Source organism: Jatropha curcas, chromosome 5 (genome assembly GCF_041381405.1).
Source record: "Jatropha curcas cultivar XTBG-Jc1 chromosome 5, XTBG_Jcur_1.0, whole genome shotgun sequence".
Taxonomy (NCBI): Eukaryota; Viridiplantae; Streptophyta; class Magnoliopsida; order Malpighiales; family Euphorbiaceae; genus Jatropha; species Jatropha curcas.
Genome location: NC_143155.1, coordinates 22,394,658 through 22,414,070, shown reverse-complemented (window position 1 = coordinate 22,414,070; position 19,413 = coordinate 22,394,658). Strand labels below are relative to the sequence as shown.

The window sequence follows — 19,413 nt, the reverse complement described above, 5'->3', positions numbered from 1 at the left end:
CAAGTGTATTTTACCCTTCAAATATTCAAAAAGGAATTGACTCAAGTAACTATGGATTCCATGTTTTTGAGATTTAAATTGAGGATTTAAAGTTAAATAATCTGAGGACCAACTAAATTATTAGATTTCATTTTCTTTTTGCTTTTCTATAAGACCAATGTCATAGCTCTAAACCTCTACCCCCTCTTTTTCCTCGATCAAGGTAGACTCTGAGAAAATAACTATCGATCTTTCCATGACTAGGAAATTATGATAATTAAAACAATGAATTTACAGAATTTTCAGCCAAAAATATTGTAGACAGTTGATGATGATTTAAGGTCAGAGGGAGCTGAGGTAATCTTTTATCAAACTTAAAATTGGGTTGGCATAAGAAGATTCCTCCAATCTCTGGAACATGATTCCATCCATTCGAGCTTGAACTCCATCTGCAAACGTTAGGTCTTGTAACAATTCTTTTAAAGTTCTATCTACTCCTGCTATAGAACTCCCTATGCCACTTAAAACCTCTGGCAATGTAGGAGACGGTCTTGACAGCTCAACCACAGTTACCTGGACAGTTAATTGAAGGTGTCAAGATAGGTCATATGGAAGATAGGAAAAATGCGGTTGCTTCTTCCTGAATGCAAATGCAAAAATCATTTGATTACGAAAAGCTAGTTCTCACATACAGACAATTCTCACTGATCAACTACAAGTAAGCTTTGAGTACATCAACATTCTTTGCTCAAAGAGAATCAAATTTAGTGATCAACATGAAATATAAGGAAAGGTTAATTAAGTCAAAACTAACCTCTCTGTCTTGTGGAATATTGGCCTTCTGTTTCGCTATGGCGATAGCACGAGAAAGCCCACCAATGGCATCAACTAAACCTCGTGAAGCTGCATCTTTACCAGTCCAGACTCTACCCTGTGCAACCTCTTCCATCTTTTCCACCTGCAAGTAACGATGAGAAATTCTGAGTTCCATTTTCCCATTCCTTCTTCTTATTCTTCCTCTTTTTTTGCTCCAGAAAAAGAAAATTTGTATGGTAAAACAAAAATTACAGGCATTGATCTCGAAAAGGCTGCCTTGTCTCGAAATTGTTTATACGCATGTTGAGCAGACCTAGCAAAAAGGTCTGCTTCATCTGGTCTGGAAAAGCAACTCCGGTTAGTTTCCTTCAGGTAAACATTGCAAATGTAAACATAAGCCAAAAAGGAAATGCAAATTTAGTAGCCATATTCAATCGATTAAAGAAGCCTTCATGACAACAAATTCAGGCATGACATCCAAAACCACAAACCATGAAATCCCATCTAACTCATGTTTTGACCCACAGTTTAAATTTTGGATGCACAACTCTGTTTGAAGACTTGTATCAGTATATACGACATGTAGAAGGCCTCTCACCTCAAAGGTCGTTGTTCAGCTGCAAGGAGCTCAGCATATTTACCCCTTGATATAATCTCCTTGTTGAAGCCAATCTTTTCATATAGTTTAGCCAAGTTAAATTTCCCTGCAACCAACCATTTTCTAAGGAACTGAGATTAACAAAAAAAACAGAAGGTTTCATTTAGCTGCTTAAAAGAAGTTTTTTTTTTTTTTTCTTTTCTTTTTTGGTCCCCTAATTTGTCCCACTGATAAAGTAACTTCTTCATTGTTGGCTAATCTAAACACAAATGGAACTTAATTCTTCTTTACTTTTTTCCCTCCTCTCTTGGGTGCCTATTCTGCTCTCTGTCACAATATTATTAACATATTTACGCAAAATAAAAGAAACGACCATGTATTTACACAACATACATAAAGAGATTTATGATTTAGAGTTCACCTGTAACAACTCCAATAGAGCCAGTTAGGGTTAAATTTTCTGCAACTATAGTCCCTGCTGCCATTGCCATGTAGTATCCTCCACTTGCAGCCACATCAGACATCGATGCAATCACAGGTTTTTTTTCAGCCAAAAGTCGGATTTCCCTCCACATTCTGAGTGTGATTAAAAATTAAAAAAAAGGCAATTAATAGATAACTCAATTTTATTTTATTTTCCTTTTCTAAAGCAAAAACGAACCAAGTATCACATTCAATCTTAAAACTTCCATACACATATTTGAATGCCAGATTGGAGGCTTAATGCCAGGATTTCACTGTTTCCCCATCTCTAGTGTATAGATTTTAAATTGGCATTACAAAATACAAATTTTAAATTTGTATGGTTACTAAGAAGATTTCTTCCATAAAAGCGTCATAATCATAGCCATATCCTCACAGTTGTTAAATTACAATTCGAATTGTGAATAAAAGTCCTCCCAGGGTTGAAGGTTCAGTACTAATTCTCAAAACAATTATAAATGACACATACTCATATAGAAGAAACAAAATACAAATTAAAAAATGAGTTTTAATTTTTAACTAACATTGAACAAGCGAGGTACTTGCTTTTTAGTACATTATATTATAGGCCTTTATTTTTATATGAAATGATAGTTCTTAAAACATATATCATCTACATGCAAAAAAAAAGAGAATATTTTCATGTTAGTTTAATAGGAAATGTATTTGAAAGTTAAATTCCATATTAGACAGCCATGTAGAGTAAGGCAAATAAAATTCTTCTTTCCAAGTATGTATTCACTCTCGCTTTTTAAGAATTTCACCAACCAACTAAAATATTTCTTCCGAGGACCTATGTATTTTCACATACTATATTATCTTCAAAATAGTAAAATTTCTATAGCTTATGTTATCCTCAAAATTCCAAGGAATTAAACAGATATATGGATTACTATTACACTTTATCTTTAGTTATTAGTCGTAGAAATACCCCTTTATTATGTAGTGATGAGGAAGAAGAAGGAAAAGAAAAGAAGGGAAAAGATAGAAAAGGAAAAGAAGTGGGAGAGAGATATGGAAGGAGGAGCAGAAAAGAAATAGCTATAGAGTGAGAAGGAAGAGATGGAGAGAGCAGTTGATGAACTGGAAATTATAAGACATGAATTCTCTCTGGTTTATTTTATGAATCATGAGAATTTAAAACTGGATTCAATTGAAAAGTCCTTGCGGTGAATTGAATCGTAGATTTACCTATCATTTTGTTGAATATCGAGTTCATATCCAATTTGAATATTTCACGCCCAAATCTAAGCAAAGCATATTGACAGCCAACTTGTTCTCAGAAACAGCAAATCAAGTTCCTCCTCCATCAATCTTGGACAAAGGAAGGAAGTTGAGGAGAGAAGAAAAGTTGGGGAACCAAAGGGGAACGATTTATCCTCTTTAACCACTTTCACATTGAATTAATGACATAGAAATATCAGGTAGTTTATCAACAATAATATCAACTTTAATCATTAAAGAAGTCTTCATAAAACATGGCACATTAAGGAACACTTACAAATCAGAAGCAAGGGCATCACCTCCAGGGCTGTCAATCCGAACAATAACAGCTTTATATCTTTTTGACTCTAGAGGAAATTAGAAAAGTATTGAGAGAGACAGAGGAAAAAGCATAGAAAATAATTAGAAAACAACAGCATTTCTGGGACAGAAAAATATAAACACCAAAGATGCAAAGAGCTAAATCAGTAATAACTAAAAGCTCATACAACTATTTTGAACTTTCTTTCCTTGTTATTACTTTTTTTTTACCTTTCTTTATTTCTTTATTTATTCACTTATTAAATATGTTATAAAAAGAAACAGTTTTGAACTTGGCAAGTCTCAGCTAACACGCAGCCTTTTAACCCTCATCTTTTCTTGTGTTCATTCCCCGTATCTTTATGTGCTAACTGATATCGTTATAGTCACAAATGGTACAAACAAAAAATATTTTAGCATTTTTCTTCCCCTAACCAAGATCCCAAAAATATCTTGCTCAAAATATTGCATAATCTCTTTCTCAAAAAACGACCAAGTATCTCTGGAAATGAGGAAATTGTGCCAAAAATTGACAACGGTAGCAAAACAAGAATACATGTTTGGATTAATGAAAAGAGATTCATGCGTCCGAGTATACCTCTTACTTGACGAATCTTCTCAATGAATTGCTCCCCAACGATACCAGAACTTGGTAAACTTAATGGACTCCGCACACGACTAATGCTCCCAGATGCTCTGACCACAGCTATCTGGTCTTGACCACCAGTTATACCAAGTGTCCAATTCCTAACTCGCGAGTACTTCCTGGATACGGGATGGAAGGACATAAGCAAGTGAGTGAGTAACAGATAGAAGATGCAAATTTCTCATATAAACCAATTTCAACTAGAAATAGGAACATAGTACATATTTTTAGTTGTTCATAGAAGAAGATCCACGCATGTGACTTCAAGTGGAATTACAGAAGGATTTTGGAACCTTCTTCCTGTATCAATTACTCGATTGTTCAAGCCTTTTGTATGGGGAGAATGCAGCATACAGCAAGTACATCTCCCACATTTGCAGATCTAATCTAAAATTAATACTTGAGTAAGTTTTTTGCATTGGAAAAATGGGGAAATATGTGAAGTTTGATCAACAGAAGCTAGGATAGTCCCAGGAATGAATCAAGAACTAAGCCATATGACACAGCCAATCCAAAATGCTAACATATTACATCTCCTTTTCTTTTTGGGCACACTGGAAAATATCTTACATTTGCAATTTGGAAAAAATGACTGATAATTTGCAATTCTAATTAAAGGTTATCCAGTTTAGTAGATACATAAAAAATGACAGCTTCAAGAAGATAATATGCTCATATAGACATGGAAATAAGGCAAATGAAGAGAAATTGACTACCCGTAGTCAACCATAGGAAGAATCTTATCCTTTTGGACACTGAGTTTCTCTTTCAGCATGGAGATAACCTGCAGGTTAATATATCACTGAGACAATATCCAAATATTAGCATGCAGAAACACACACACAAACATATACACATTCACATGCCATTTCCAGATTGCAATTTTAAGGATACTGTCTTCTTAGAAGCCCCGTTTTATATTTATTGGAAAAAGTCTATAACAAACATATTCGAACGAGCAACATGAATTGCCACTCTCAGAAATTTGAATGAAAATAACACAGGAGTTTTGGGAATCATTGATTACCAGGTATTGTGAACTTTTTCATTTAGATTTTAAAGGAAAAATCATTACCATAAGAATCAAATATTGCAATAGGGGACAGCTTCAGCATATATTGGTTTGCAAATGTTGATGCCCAAGTTTAAATAAAAGTCAAAATACATTTCTCTACCTCATCATCATAGTGTATATTAGTTATCAAGCCTTCTTCTTTCAGCCTCTCTACTTTGTAGACTCCTTCATTGATGAAGTTCTCAATGTCTTCTCTCTTTTTTCCTACATAGATTTTCAAAGACCAATAACAATATTTACTGCTATAAGATTGAGCAAAACTCCAATACCAAAAAGAACCTTTTGTGGAAGAAATGCAATCCAGCCAATTCCCATAAATGTTATCAAGCAACGCTGTTAGCATCTCACAATTTTCTTCAGACATAGTTTTCCGCAGAAGTTGATCCCCAGCACTTTTGTATTTACCAATCCTTTGAACTTCTGGTTCAACTCCTACTTTATCAAGAACTCCTGAAAAAAAAATTTCCATGATGCCCAAGCACAAATATTTGTAATTTGTAAATTACATCCATTTTAGTTACCAACAATCTCTAACAATGTAAAATTCAAAGGAATTTCTCTATAAATCATTATCTCATTTGTAACAGATGTGAATAAAAAACAGCAAAGCCCTACGCAGTAGGCAACAAAAATTTTTTTTACAACCATATGCAAGATGGAAAAGCACTCAACTGTAATGCTCCAATGTAATGCATTCAAAATTCAATCATTAATATATATGATGTAAGCAACAGAATATGTTAATACAGTAAATGCTCCAATAAGATTTCTCTCTCTCTCTCTCTCTCTCTCTCTCTCTCTCATATAAACACACACACAATGTAATCCAAGAAGACCTCAGAGGCAAGGATTCTTGAAACTTCTTAAAATAGCTCCCAAAATTTTCTGGAAGCATCTAATTAACCCTCTTCTTATCTAGCTGGCGGCAGTATTTGGTAATCTAGTAAACACAACTCTCAGAAAAGCATATCTACAAGTAGAAAATAGCTTTATTCCAAACTGGAATCTGGAGCCATGATTAAGGTTGGGGCGGTAAACATCACCCAACTATTCCAGAAGAACAAGCATAGTACAGCAACCAGTAGCTAAGAAATATCCCTCAAAGAATGTTTTGAGCAAAAGTCTGAAAGGCCGGATTAAACTGAAACGAAGCATTTGATACTTCTTTCCATTAGGAGGCTTGGAGCTAAGTAAATTTTTGTGCACTTGGAGTTCATATGACAAAAAAAAAGGTGAAAAGATTCCCATTCTAAGGCTATCATTCTATAATTTCTAGCATTGATACAGTTGCAGCCTAGTAAATTATATGTTGAACGGAAACAGAAAGGTGGAAGTGCGGAAATATGGAAACGGACATGGGGAAACCGTATTTTAAAAAATATAGGAAACGAAAACATGGGTGGAAACGCGTAAATATGAAAAATATAGGGTTATTTATAAATATAAAAAATAAATTACAATAAACCATTAAATATAGTCAACAATAAGTCCAGTCCAATCAACATTTAATCATATCCAAAAGAAAAAAAGAATTTGTTTACAATTTCCATACTCGTAAAAAATACATGTTTTTTCAATTTATATTTAATTTATGTATTTGAGAGTTTCCAGAAACGTATTTTCTTAGAGCGGAAACGTGTTTTTAAAGTTACCCAATTTATGGTTCAAAGAGAATTTCCTTGCAGAATATTATTATCAGTAGATTTTCAACATAAAATTATCTAATAGCTTGGGCAATTACTAGACTAACCTCGAAGGAATGATGCTTGAACCGTCAATCCATACAAAGAAAAATAAGCACTTGGAGGAACATATATCTCATGGCAGGCACAAGCAAGATAATACTCTTTCTCTCTACAAGCAGGAATATAGCAAACAATGAATTTTCCTGCAATTACCACAACATAAAAATAATAGTTATCACCATGCCATCTATTAAGATAGTGTCTAGAAGAATTGGGCAACACAGAATGAAATACTCAAACCAAACAAAGAGATTATCTATTTGTATGAACCGGCATCAAATAGAAGTGAAACAATAATCAACATTATACAATAAAGGATATAAAATGTCCTAAAAGGTCCAGAAAAGCCAGTTACTTCCAAAATAATTTGATTCAGCTATAACAATTAACAAAGAGTAATGGTTTGGCCAAGGAACGCATGAAAAGAAAGTGCGATAAGACATGTGCTTTTAACTTCTAAGAAATTCAATTCAAGCCTACCTGATTTCTTGAAATTTAAAATGTATCTCCGAATCTCTTCAACTTTACCCCACCCACAATTCAAGGGCTCAATGTGGAGATAAATACCAGAAATACGAGGATCATAAGCAGCTTTTATAAAATTCTCACAAATTTGGGGTAAAGATAGTCCTGAAGAGAAACGGCTCTTTAGCTGATCAGATATCTGAACATTAAAAACAATATACGAAACTTCAACTTCAATAAAAACATTTAATCAAATTCAAAAATTCATATTATAATACAACTAAATCGAGAGAAATAAGAAAAGGAAAACCTGGCCGCGCAATTTCATAGTCAAAACGCTGCCTTTCCGAACGCGCTCCCAAGGGAATGCAATCAACATACGAAGCTTAACAAGAAAACGCTTCCAAGCTCCAAATTCTTTAAACTCAAATTCTCCAGTTGGGTAATCTTCTTGAACTCTCTTAACGCTTCCATCTTCTGAGCCGGATTGTTTCTTCTCTGCTTCTTCTTTAATTTCTTCTGTTTTAGTATCGGAGGAAGAATCGAAAGCCCGAGCGGATAAATTTCTGCAGCGAAGAATTGGAGAAGGAAAGGAATGGAGAGGAGGAGAGCTGGAGATATGGCTTTGGATGTGGTTAACGGTGGCGGTGACGGTGGCAGTGGTGGATGGAGGAGGAAAGAGAGAGGAAGAAAGGTGGAAATTAGGTTTAGAGAGAATTGAAGTGATGGTCCGGCGATAGACAACTGGGGTGAAATTAGGAGAGTGAAGGAGAAGTAACTTAGACATTTTTGAGAGCGAGCTCAGCTTAGCTTAGGTTAGCTTCTTCTCTCTCACAGAGTGGCAGAAAGAAAGACGAGAAGAGAAGAGAAGGATGACGAGGTATAGTTTGGTCCACGTCAACACACTCTTGGGCATGACAGTGTGCCATGGATTTGAATATAGATGACGTGTTTCCAATAAAAAGGACCGCCAATAAAAAAATAAATTAATATGTTTAAGATAATAATTTTGATATTATTTAAAAATAATTTTTACATTTAATAAATATGAATATTTTTGAGTTAATTTTTTATACTAGCGTTAAATTTATTTCATATATTTTTAAAAAATATTTTTTCTTCCAAAAAAAAGTTTTTATAGTAGTTTATTATATGAAAAATGTTTTAATTCTATTTATCCAATTTTGATTAAGAAAAAGGTTTTATCCTTGTATAAAAAAAAAAAAAGGTTTTATCCGTATTTATTTCTAGTTAGAGCAATGAATATGTGATATATATATATATATATATATATATATATATATATATATAATTGACCACATTATTTATAAAATTGAATTAAATTTGCTTTTCACATTGATTTAATTTTTAAATTGAATCAGAATCTTTTTTAATATTTTTTATTTTTATATTATAAGAACTTAATTGAACCAAAACAGATTTAATTTTTTATCAAAACAAAAACTAAATTAAAATTTTTGAAAATCAAATCAAATTAAATTCAACCCACGAATTCCATTCAATTTGGTCAATTTTATATTTTTATCATAGTATGCTCAATTCTAGCCTTCCCATTCTTCCTCCTACAAATGGAAAATTTTAGTTGGATACTTGGACTTGGTTATAAAATCATATGAACAAAGGAAAAAAAATCTTTGGGCTTGATCCATCCCTTGAAGGCCTAGGCTTGCATTGTAATGCTATTAACTCTGGCCCAATCCAACAACAAGCTATTGAAGAAATGCTAAATTCCTAATTAATGCTTGAATATATGGGCAGTACTAGAATTTCGATGAAGCCCAATCATGATGGGCTGGGCCTTGAATTCTTTTGCGTCTCGTCTGCTCTAGAGTCTGTCTTGATATGTAATTATGTATTGTACAACACAAACAAATAAAATATCAAGAGAGTATATATTTTGATTATGAATAATGATGTTCCTGCTACACATGGATATACAACTTCCCTGCAGACAGGTGGTGTTAGATATGGGACCCCAACATTCCCTTTCTATTAGCTACCTGAAGAGACATATCTCTTTATTTGCAATCCTTTTTTTTTTTTTTTTTTAAAAGGCTAACTATGGATATTTGAAGTTTATGAATTTAGGTAATTAAATATTAAGTAATTTAATTTATTTACTAAAAGTTTGATATTAAAAAAAAAAAAAATTCTATAGAATAACTAAAATCTACCCGGCATTCACAGTATTGGTTAACTGTAAGTACATATAAGACTCACAGAGTATGTATTTGACTCAGCTTGACTTTTGTTTTACTGTCCTAAATGCAAATTCAGACATGCTACCTAAAAATTGAATACTAATGTGATTTAATTTATAACATATGTTGATGTCTTGAGATATTGAATTAATGTTCTGAGAGTTGATTCTCATATAAATATTTTTTGAGTACGAAGTGTACATAGACATTTAATGATGGAAAAAGATGGATACATATAGTTGGAAATTTATACACAACGACAATTTGGTAGTTAGAAAATTAATTAACATGCACAATCCAACGCTGCTAGACCGGGTCCATAATCCAATTATAGATAAATGAGAATAATATTTTTTTAAAAATCCTTCCTGTTTTATTTTTTTTTTCAAGTACATGTGTATGGTTAGCTACACTCATTTCAATAAAAAAAATTTTATTTTTATTGATTTGATGTACGGATGAGATTATAAACTCAGTCTAGATTAATAAATGCCATATAATACGCGTGAATAGATCTACGCGTCAAATCAATTAAAAATGGTTTTTTTTTAAATGTTACTGTTTTATTTTTTTTTCTAGGAATATTTTCATTTATTTTTTTTTTTAAAGTATTGAGGGAAGGGGAAGAGGTTTTAAATCTAGATCTATTGTCAGATCGTATATACATTTATCATCATGTTATGCTTTTTTTGCAATACTCTTATTTAATTTAAATCACTATTTATAATCGATTTGGTGTATCGATGAAGCTCATTCACTTATACATGATTTGAAAACGTTACTTCTTTTTCATGAAAAAGAAATTTCACTTCTTTTTTTATGAAAAATTATGTTTTTTTTTTAAGAAAATGCCTTAAATGTCGAGACTAACATGAAAGAAATATTTTTCTAAAAATAAATAATAGGAACATAGGGTAAAAGATCAATAATAATTATTAAATATTAATTCCCAACAAGGATAATATTCTAAAGAAAAGAAAAATGAACTTTTATAAGAGGCGAATGATAGGGTTGGCCCTCCATTTATATGTATCATTGAATAATAATAATTTAAAAGAAAAAGGCAATTATGAAATTATAATTAAGATAGGGCTAATAATATTTGCTTTGATTTTTCTGACAAAGTGGGTGAATATACCCTTCTGGTTTGTGAAAAGTAACTCTTCTTTCATAACTACATATAACTATAATGGACAAAAATTAATAAACATTTGCCAGACAGGATAGTTATTGATAAGCAATTATTTTGCTGAGGTTATCTCTATATACACATAGTTGCAGGCTGCCATTTCTTTGAAAATGTTAGAAATATTTATAAATTTTTTAATTTAAATAATTATTACCGCTCATAAGACCTGACATTTCAATTTGATAATGCATATGGTATCTTATTTTCAAGAATAACCATGTTGATATCTCGATAAATATATGGAATTTTTGTATATATACATTAAGGGTCTTTTCGGGTAAAATTAGCTATTTTAATAGCGTTTAGCAGTTAGTTATTTTTAATAACTTTTCATAAAAATGCTAAAAGTTAAACGTTAATAGCTTTTTATAAAATGTTAAAAGTTAAACGTTATATGAATTAATTTTTTATAAAATATTATTTTAATTTTTAAAAATTAATTAAAACACTATAATAAAATAATATTTATTAAAAACTATTTAAAAATCTGTTGAGGTACTATGCGTCAATTTCACAAAAGTTTGGCAAGGAAATGACAGAAAGCCAGCTAGTAGTTGAGTCCAAAATCCAGTCTATACAATATACAAGTCTTGTATGACTCGACAGAGTCATTTTGCAATTAGAAAATGACATTGTCATATTCATTGGGATGTGAAAGCCATGTCCCCCCACTATTATATTTGGCACTTTCAACCCATGAAAGTGATATTTGCATACATAAATATTATAGTCACATGCCCCTGTACTATTAATTAATTCCCTCTCTTTTTATGTATATATATGTGTTTATCAATCTCTTGTGCTTCCATCCTCTTTAGGTGAAGCCATCACTAGCTGTTTTGTGTTACATTGTTCTAGCTAGTGCTTTGTGTGTGTCTTCTTCAGATTAATAATAGCACCTTCTTGTCACTGTCAATTACAACCTCCAACGATTTTGTTTGTCGCAATTGATAGTTGATCTGCATTCAATAACGAGTCAGTTTTTTCTTATCAAAATTGAATGATTTCACCCTAGATTTCAAACATTTGACTTTATAAATAAAATTGTCTTTGATATACAGTCTACTAATACTTATATCATTAGAACAAAATAAGCCTAGTGGGCAATGTATTTAACTTGTGGAATGAGCAAAGAAGAGCGCTTATTTATTTAATTTCTTTTTTTCAAAAATTAGACATGTAGTTACAAGCTTTGGATAGCTAGAAGCTATGATATAAAGCAAAACGGCCAAATGTTTAATTTATCATTAAAATTTACGCAATTTACCTTACGACACTCTTAAGTTTACAGAAGATCTATAATGTAAAATTATTTCATTTTCATAAGAAATATATAATTATTATTGAAATATAAATATATTTTTCGTAAACTTAAGAGTGACATGGAGTAAAGCGTGTAAATCTCGAAGGCAAATTTACGCATCAAGCCAAAGCAAAACACAATTTCCTCTATTACCATGCAATGCAAGAGCAAGAGGAGGGAAGAGTTTATCATTATTGAATGTTGTTGGGCCAGGGCATGTAGAGAATTGTCAAAATCTAGGCTAAATTACTAAAATCATCGTTACCCCACGTGCATGGCCATGTGTCCCAAAGGTCCAACCCCTGTCTACCCCACTTCTTTTTTGCCACGTGGATGGATTGTGTTATACAAAACAGATAATTATATTTGGTTGGCTTATATTTAGATTTTGCTCTTTTCAGGTCTTGTACATGTCATTTGTACCCTCTCCTTCTTGCTTTTACTATTAACTGAAGTTTCCTTATAAAAGCCAAAGCAGATGGAACTATTAATTATTACTGATTAATCTAGTATTTTTCTATAATTATAAATTCAAACTAAATTTGTACATTGATGATTAACAAGACTATCTGATTAAGTAGGTGACAACCACTCAAAATTTTTATTTTTCTGAAATTAAATGCAAAGAACATTGACTTGACATTAAAGAATAGTCCTCTATTTTTTCCAATGTAAATGTCATCCAAACTTTGAATTAAATGATCAAAAAGCTCAATTTTTACTAAAAAATAAAATAAGACAATATTTTTTAATACTTGTAACTAATAAATATTTTTTAGATGTTTTATTTTTAAATCAAATGGTTTTTATTAATTAAAAATATTAAAAATTATTGCTTTATTTGATTTTTGGTAAGAATTATGTTTTTATTCATTTGGTGCAAAGTTGGAATGGTAATTATAGAAATTAAAATTTATTTTTGAGGTAAATTTTATATTTACTTCAAATTTATGAGGCAAAATGAGCAACATTATTATTATTAGTACTTCTCAATATGATTTTACATAATTATTAATCTAGCTTCATCTTTTACGTATATATATATATATATATATACCAATCAATACCTATCTCATGCAGATTTTACATATATGTATATGTGAGAATGGACTCATAATTAACTATAACTTCTTGATTCAAATTAAATCCTACAACATCTAAAACCAGTAATTGGAACATAACATAATAACAAAAATAATCACACACACATATATATAATAAGTTTTAGCCTAGCTAGTTTTATATATATATATATATATATATATATATATATATATATTTTTCCTGCAAAACATACCAAAACAACAACAAAAACAAAATAATTATTTTCTTTTTCCCATCCAGCTGATGCTTTTTTTTACCTTCTGCTTGGAACAACTTTGAGCAGGAAAATAGTTGTTATTGTCAGCTTTTCTTGCCATGGATTCCACTTCTGCTTCTTTCCCATTCTTTTTCCTAATCCTTTCAGTCTTTTGCTTCTCTTTGTTATTTTTCCTCTCAGAATGATATTTTCCGTTGTGGTCGTCATCATCATCTTCATCTTCGTTCTTGACTTGATGACTTGGACCAGAAGAAGCATCAGAAGCCATAGAATCATCACTATCATCTTCTTGATAGTAATTATTCTTATTTTTACCGTAATTTCCTCCATGATGATCATTATCGTTGTTGTCACCATCATCATCATCACCATCATCTTGAACCCACGAGCCAAGATACATAGTCCATCCAGATTCACTGCTGTGACATTCTTCTTTTCCTCCAAAGAATTGGGAAGACCCCATTACTGTTACCAACGAGAAAGCAAGAAAACAAGAAACAAGAACAAGGAGAAAGGGCAGAAAGTTTTATAAGGAACGAAAGAAAAGAAAGATTTTGGGGGTTCTTAAATAGGATTTATATTAGTTTAAAAAAAAAAAAAAAAAAGAAAGAAAGAGTTATAGGTATATAATTTCAGAGCAAGAAACAAAAAGAACAGATATACCGATCTCTCTCAAATTCGAAAACAACAAAAAAAGAGCCACTTTATCTTTAATGGCCGGGTAAGTAATTAGTAAGTCACAAGCTATACATGGAGAAATCTAAACACAATAAAAATAAAATAAAAACAAAAACCCATTTATTAAATCTAGCTTTCTGACTTGAATCGGCTGCAGAGATACAGCTAGAAGCTGTCAAAGAAAGTGAAATCTCAAATCTTTACAAAAGGCATAAATACCAAAGTTTTCTTGAATTTGAAAGGACATGAGTTGTTCACTAGGTCTTAAATTGGGTTTCTCAATAACAATCCAATCTTTAATTCTTTCTGAATAGGTCATTAATAAAAACAGGCGATAGCTTTAAATGCAAAGGGGACAGAATGGTTCAGTCTTAACAAAAACAAGAACTATGGAGAGAATATAAGACACATGTTTTAAATAGGCTACAAGGAGGACCCTCTTCACTGCCTCATATAGCTTTGACATACCTTTATATATTTTGTCCTGCATTAAAAAGTGAACAGGCTTTTCCTTTTATTATTCTTTTATTTAAAAAAAAATTTGTAAATATTGCAAAGAAGCCAACTGGAGTTTTAGTACACTTACAGCTTTTAGCCTATATATGTGTGAAACTTGTCACAGTATATATAGCTAGCTTCCAGCACTTGTGCTCTTCTCTTATATGTCCTTAGAAGGAAAAATAGAAACATTTATAACTTCTGTATATATAATTATATTATTTCTAGTTAGTAGAGTTAGTCATCAATCTAATCTTGTATTAAATGCAAGATATAAATGAAATAGGGGTAAGTTTGCAGTAACCCACCAATGAAATTTTGGTGCAACAGCTAAAAAGTACTCTTGAGCCAAGAGGTCTAACTCACGCTGTCACTGGACTAATAAAATATCACCGATTAATTTAGAAAAGACAATTGTTAAAATTGGCTATCACAATAAATTAAGCTAAAAAACGGATGCTCCAAACCTATATAGTGTATAAATACTTAGGACATTCTAAAATACTACTCACAAGATATTTTAATAAAAATATCTCACCTACTCTAGAATTCTCCATGTAATCTTCACCATACATTTTTGTAAGTAAATCATAGTCGTACATTGAGGAGGTAGAAATGCCTATAAATACCACCTCTCACCTCATTTATAAGAACCAAGCAAAAACCAAGCCAAAAAGCAAGTAAGTAATTCTTTCTTTAACATTTGTGAAAGTTTGCTTCTTATTAATACAATATTATTTGATATTTTATATTAATATTATTTTGATTGTTTTTTCCGTTATTATTTTTGATATTATAAATTATTAATCAATTTTAGAATTTATCGCTGCGCTGATATCCAATATGGAAAACTCCTTATTTGCTCATTTGTTAAAGAAATCACAGGTAGAAATGGATTCAATTTTCGACAAGTTAATTAATATTTGATCAGACAGACAACTCCCAGAATTTACTTCTGCATTCATTTCTGAAGTGATTTAATTTTTTCTTTCTTGTTTTTTTTTCTCGGTAACATTTAATTACTTCTTCTTCGTCCTCTTCTTCTTTAGGTGGTAATATATGATTTTTGCTTGTCAAAAATGAAAATACTCAAGTTAATTAAGCCATCTTGCCTACTTTTTTGATTCTTTTAATGCAAAATGTAATCTTATTTGAGATATGATTTACTTTAAGACTTCACATCAATGATATGATTTACTAAGCAAAGTGCAATGTTTCAAAGCAAAGACCACTTTTCTTTTTTTCTTTTTTTTTTTTTTTAATAAACAAATTGTTCAACTTTAACTTTGGTAGACCAAAATGGACACTCTATAATTAATTAATTAATTAATTAATTAATTAATAACCTTAATTTTCAAAGCTTTCGTCTCAACTTTAACTTCTTCATGCATGTTGTTTTTAACATGGGCAATTGATTTTACCTGTATCAAGTTTTATCTACCACAGTACGAAAAACTTTATGTAAAATCAATTAAATGCTACGGTGCATGAAATCAATATATGTGACATAACAGAGACATTGAATAAAATAATTTTTAAAAAATAGGGTACAGCATGTCATGGTTGTAATTCAAACTTTAAAATAACTTGTCTATTTTTTTACAGTGTCAAATCAATAATAGGAAAAAGGATAAAGGCATGGTGAAAAGAAAATTAGCATATTAATTTTTTTTTTCTTTACATGCATGTTTCTAACATGTGCAATTACTTCCCTCTACTCTACAGCAAGTCTAATATCTTTTCATCTCATCAGCGGTGACATCAGGTTGGGGCCAGGGGAGGCCCCACCCATAGCCCAAAAATTTTCTTAAATTCACCCCCCTAAAATTATGAAATTTTTAAAATTTACCACATAAAATACTGTTTTTTTTTTTATTTTACTTCTAATTTTTGAAAAATTTTTTGTTCCTTTTAATTTTCTTTTCTAGATATGCCAGTGCATGTCATAAAATTTATTTTTTTATAATCCAATAAAATATTATGATATTTGAAATTGACACAAAATAATAAAAAAATAGGATAGATTAATTCTTAAAATCTAAAATGGAATATAGTAATTCTTAAAATCTAGAATACGACCGGTCATGTGTATAATTCAAACTCAAAAATAATGCATCTACATATATTCTTGAACATATAAAATTGATCAGTTGAAAAAGGTCAAAGCACGGTGAAACAAAATTAGCATATGAGTTTTATCTCTTCATGCTCGCGTGTTCATCCACATCAACTCGTGAAACTTTTTTTAAGTCAAATTACGTGTTATAATGCACAAAATTGACATGACATGATAAAGAAATAGAATATAATGATCGACTGAATATATAAATTCACTTTTAAATTTTACAACTTTAACTTTATAACACTTTAAATTATACAAATTTTTTATCGTTATTAAAAACTATTTGAACATGAAAGTGAAAAGAGAAATATTAGCTGTAATTAAGCAGAAATAATTGACCAATCAAAAAGGTGGAGCCCTTAAGATAAAGGAACAAAACGAACTTAATTAGAGAATTAGGTTTGGGGCACTCCATGTCCCCATTGTAGTAAGCACGAATTGGGCTGTTCCCCACTTGCTATATGCCCTCTTCTGCTCTCTCAACCGACATCGTTGGCCCATCAATTATTCTTGTTACTTGTCGTTTGGTATTATCCCAACCGTGACGTTCCCCTCTCTCTTGGCCCCCACGTGAGGATCCAACATGTCGTTTTGTGCTAATAGGACAACTTTCTCTAAGCTGGAGATCTGATTCTATTGCTTTAGGCTTTTTGTATTTTATTTTCATATATAAGCGTAAAAAGAAGAAAAAGAAATTAATATTATGCCCATTAAAATGTTAAAAAAACCAAAACGACGGGACAATATCATAATTGATGATCTGCTACACCACGGACGTCTCTTTGAATGGAATATGTATGTACGACACTCTTAATAATTCTTTTAAAAAAGAATAATTTTTTTTATACATTATGCAAGGGCGGATTACATAAATTTACTTATAAACTTTATTATTTTAATTATGTGACACTCTTAGCTTTTATTTACATTTATTAAACATTTCAATTTATAAAATTATACCTATTAAATATTTAAAAATTTTAAATTATTTTATTGAACACTTCAATTTATAGATTCAATTAAATACTCATTAACAAATTAAAATTTACGACAATTATTATTCTAAAAGTCGTGTTAACAACATATCAAGTTGATATTTTGCAGATGTAAATAAAAAATCTTAAAAATTATTAATATTAATATCTAAAGGTGTGTAATATTATTAAAATTTATAATTTTAAGTGTACGATAGGTCATTTGTAAAATTCTAAATGTCACAAGGTGAAAATTGTAAAGTTTAGAGGTGAATTTGTGTATTCCACCGTCATGCAAGAGATGTGAAAAACTAGAGAAGCCAAAAATATCTAAACAACAAGGAAAAGCAAACTCTAAAACACAATAGCAAAGCCAATTTCATATTTGGGGATATTTATGAAATGTAATATATAAATGTTTTGAATAAAATTGATAATTTATTTATAAAAAAATATAATATGAGTGCATTATAATATTTTCTTAAGAATAAAAAATATAAATATAAAAATTGAAAAAAATTCTATTAGTTTCTATAATTTGGTAAAATTAAAAATTCAAGATTTCTATTTTTAAAATTCAATTGGATCTTGCAATTTCTTTTCTTGTTTTTCAACTAAATAATCCTTTTGTTAATTTTTTTTAATTTTTATCGAGTGATGGTGTTATGAGCTCCACTTTCATATAACAACGATAAATTTATCCCCCATTAAATTTTATAAAATAAATGGATTATTTAGTTATTCTAAAAATGAAAATTCTAGCTTATAAATTTTATTAAATTATATCAATTAAGTGCGGTTGTTTGGTATTCTTACCTTATGTTAAAGATGCAAGGAATGAGAGGTTTTAAGTTCGAGTATTTTACACTACAAAAGTTATCTCCCATTTAGTGAATGTTATTCGAAAGGGAGGACTAGTCCTATTTCAGTCCATTGGATCTCCGATGTATCTAAAAAATTTTATTAAATTATAGGTACTGAAAATAATCACCCTTTTAATTTATTTATTTATTATATTATCATTTTAAGCAAAAGAGCCTGAGATGGGCCAAAGATCCACTTAAATTTGGACAATGGGTTTTGCTCGAAGGCTTGGCTTATTTTTTGTTAACCACGTTCTCGACTGAGTTTAATTAAGCTGGATTGGACATAATATTAGCGTTTTCCCGAATTTTTTAAGTTGGACATAATAAGCAAAATTAAATCAAATCATTTAATCAAATCAAACAATAATAAAATGGTCTGTCACAGTTCAATTTGCGATTTAGTGCTATAAAAAAATATTTCTGTTAATTAATAAAATTATATAGATATTTCTTGATTGCATATTAATATGAATATTTTAATATAACTATTAAAATATTTGTGAGCTATTCAAAACTCAACTCGATAAAAATTTACTCAAATTCATTCATAAACTTATTGAGCCAAATTTAAGCCTAGCTCATTAGCTCGTAAATCAATTTTGTCGAGCTAAGTCGTACTCATAAATTAGCTCAATAAATAAAACCAATTAAATCCACTCGAGCTAAGTTTGAGCTTAACTATTTTGAAATGAGTCAAGTTTGAACTCGACTTAGCCCATTTACAATTCTAATATTTTTACTTTAAAATTATTTTGGAGTCCATTAGGCTATTCAGAAAGTTTTCAATTTTGAAAAATACTCTAAATTACTCTTTTTTTTTTTTTTTTTTTAATATCTATAAAGAGAAAAGCAATGTGTTTGGTTTTAAAGTTCTCTTGAATTTTAATTAATATATAAAAACTTTGGATC

At 30.4% G+C, this 19,413-nt stretch overlaps 2 protein-coding genes across 4 annotated transcripts; both read right to left on the bottom strand.

Moving 5' to 3' along the window:
• Positions 1 to 210: 210 nt before the first annotated feature.
• Positions 211 to 8,249, bottom strand: SPPA (signal peptide peptidase). Of its 3 annotated transcripts, XM_012237515.4 has the most exons (13): positions 7,642 to 8,247; positions 7,347 to 7,530; positions 6,872 to 7,009; positions 5,401 to 5,571; positions 5,222 to 5,325; positions 4,763 to 4,830; positions 3,999 to 4,165; positions 3,378 to 3,447; positions 1,815 to 1,969; positions 1,394 to 1,499; positions 1,048 to 1,135; positions 794 to 937; positions 211 to 552 (listed from the first exon to the last, which is right to left on the bottom strand). In XM_012237515.4, exons 1-13 carry the CDS (start codon positions 8,116 to 8,118, stop codon positions 322 to 324), a joined length of 2,103 nt encoding a protein of 700 aa, XP_012092905.1. In that variant the 5' UTR covers positions 8,119 to 8,247; the 3' UTR covers positions 211 to 321. The 3 variants fall into 3 exon arrangements, 2 of the variants coding, with proteins under 2 accessions (XP_012092905.1, XP_012092904.1); XM_012237514.4 differs by having other exon boundaries at positions 5,222 to 5,571; positions 7,642 to 8,248; XR_001047690.4 differs by having other exon boundaries at positions 414 to 552; positions 1,048 to 1,161; positions 5,222 to 5,571; positions 7,642 to 8,249.
• Positions 8,250 to 13,156: 4,907 nt separating this feature from the next.
• On the bottom strand, positions 13,157 to 14,455 carry SOB5 (suppressor of phytochrome b 5). The gene has a single exon (XM_089721854.1). It carries the CDS (start codon positions 13,827 to 13,829, stop codon positions 13,368 to 13,370), a length of 462 nt encoding a protein of 153 aa, XP_089577980.1. The 5' UTR covers positions 13,830 to 14,455; the 3' UTR covers positions 13,157 to 13,367.
• Positions 14,456 to 19,413: the final 4,958 nt, after the last annotated feature.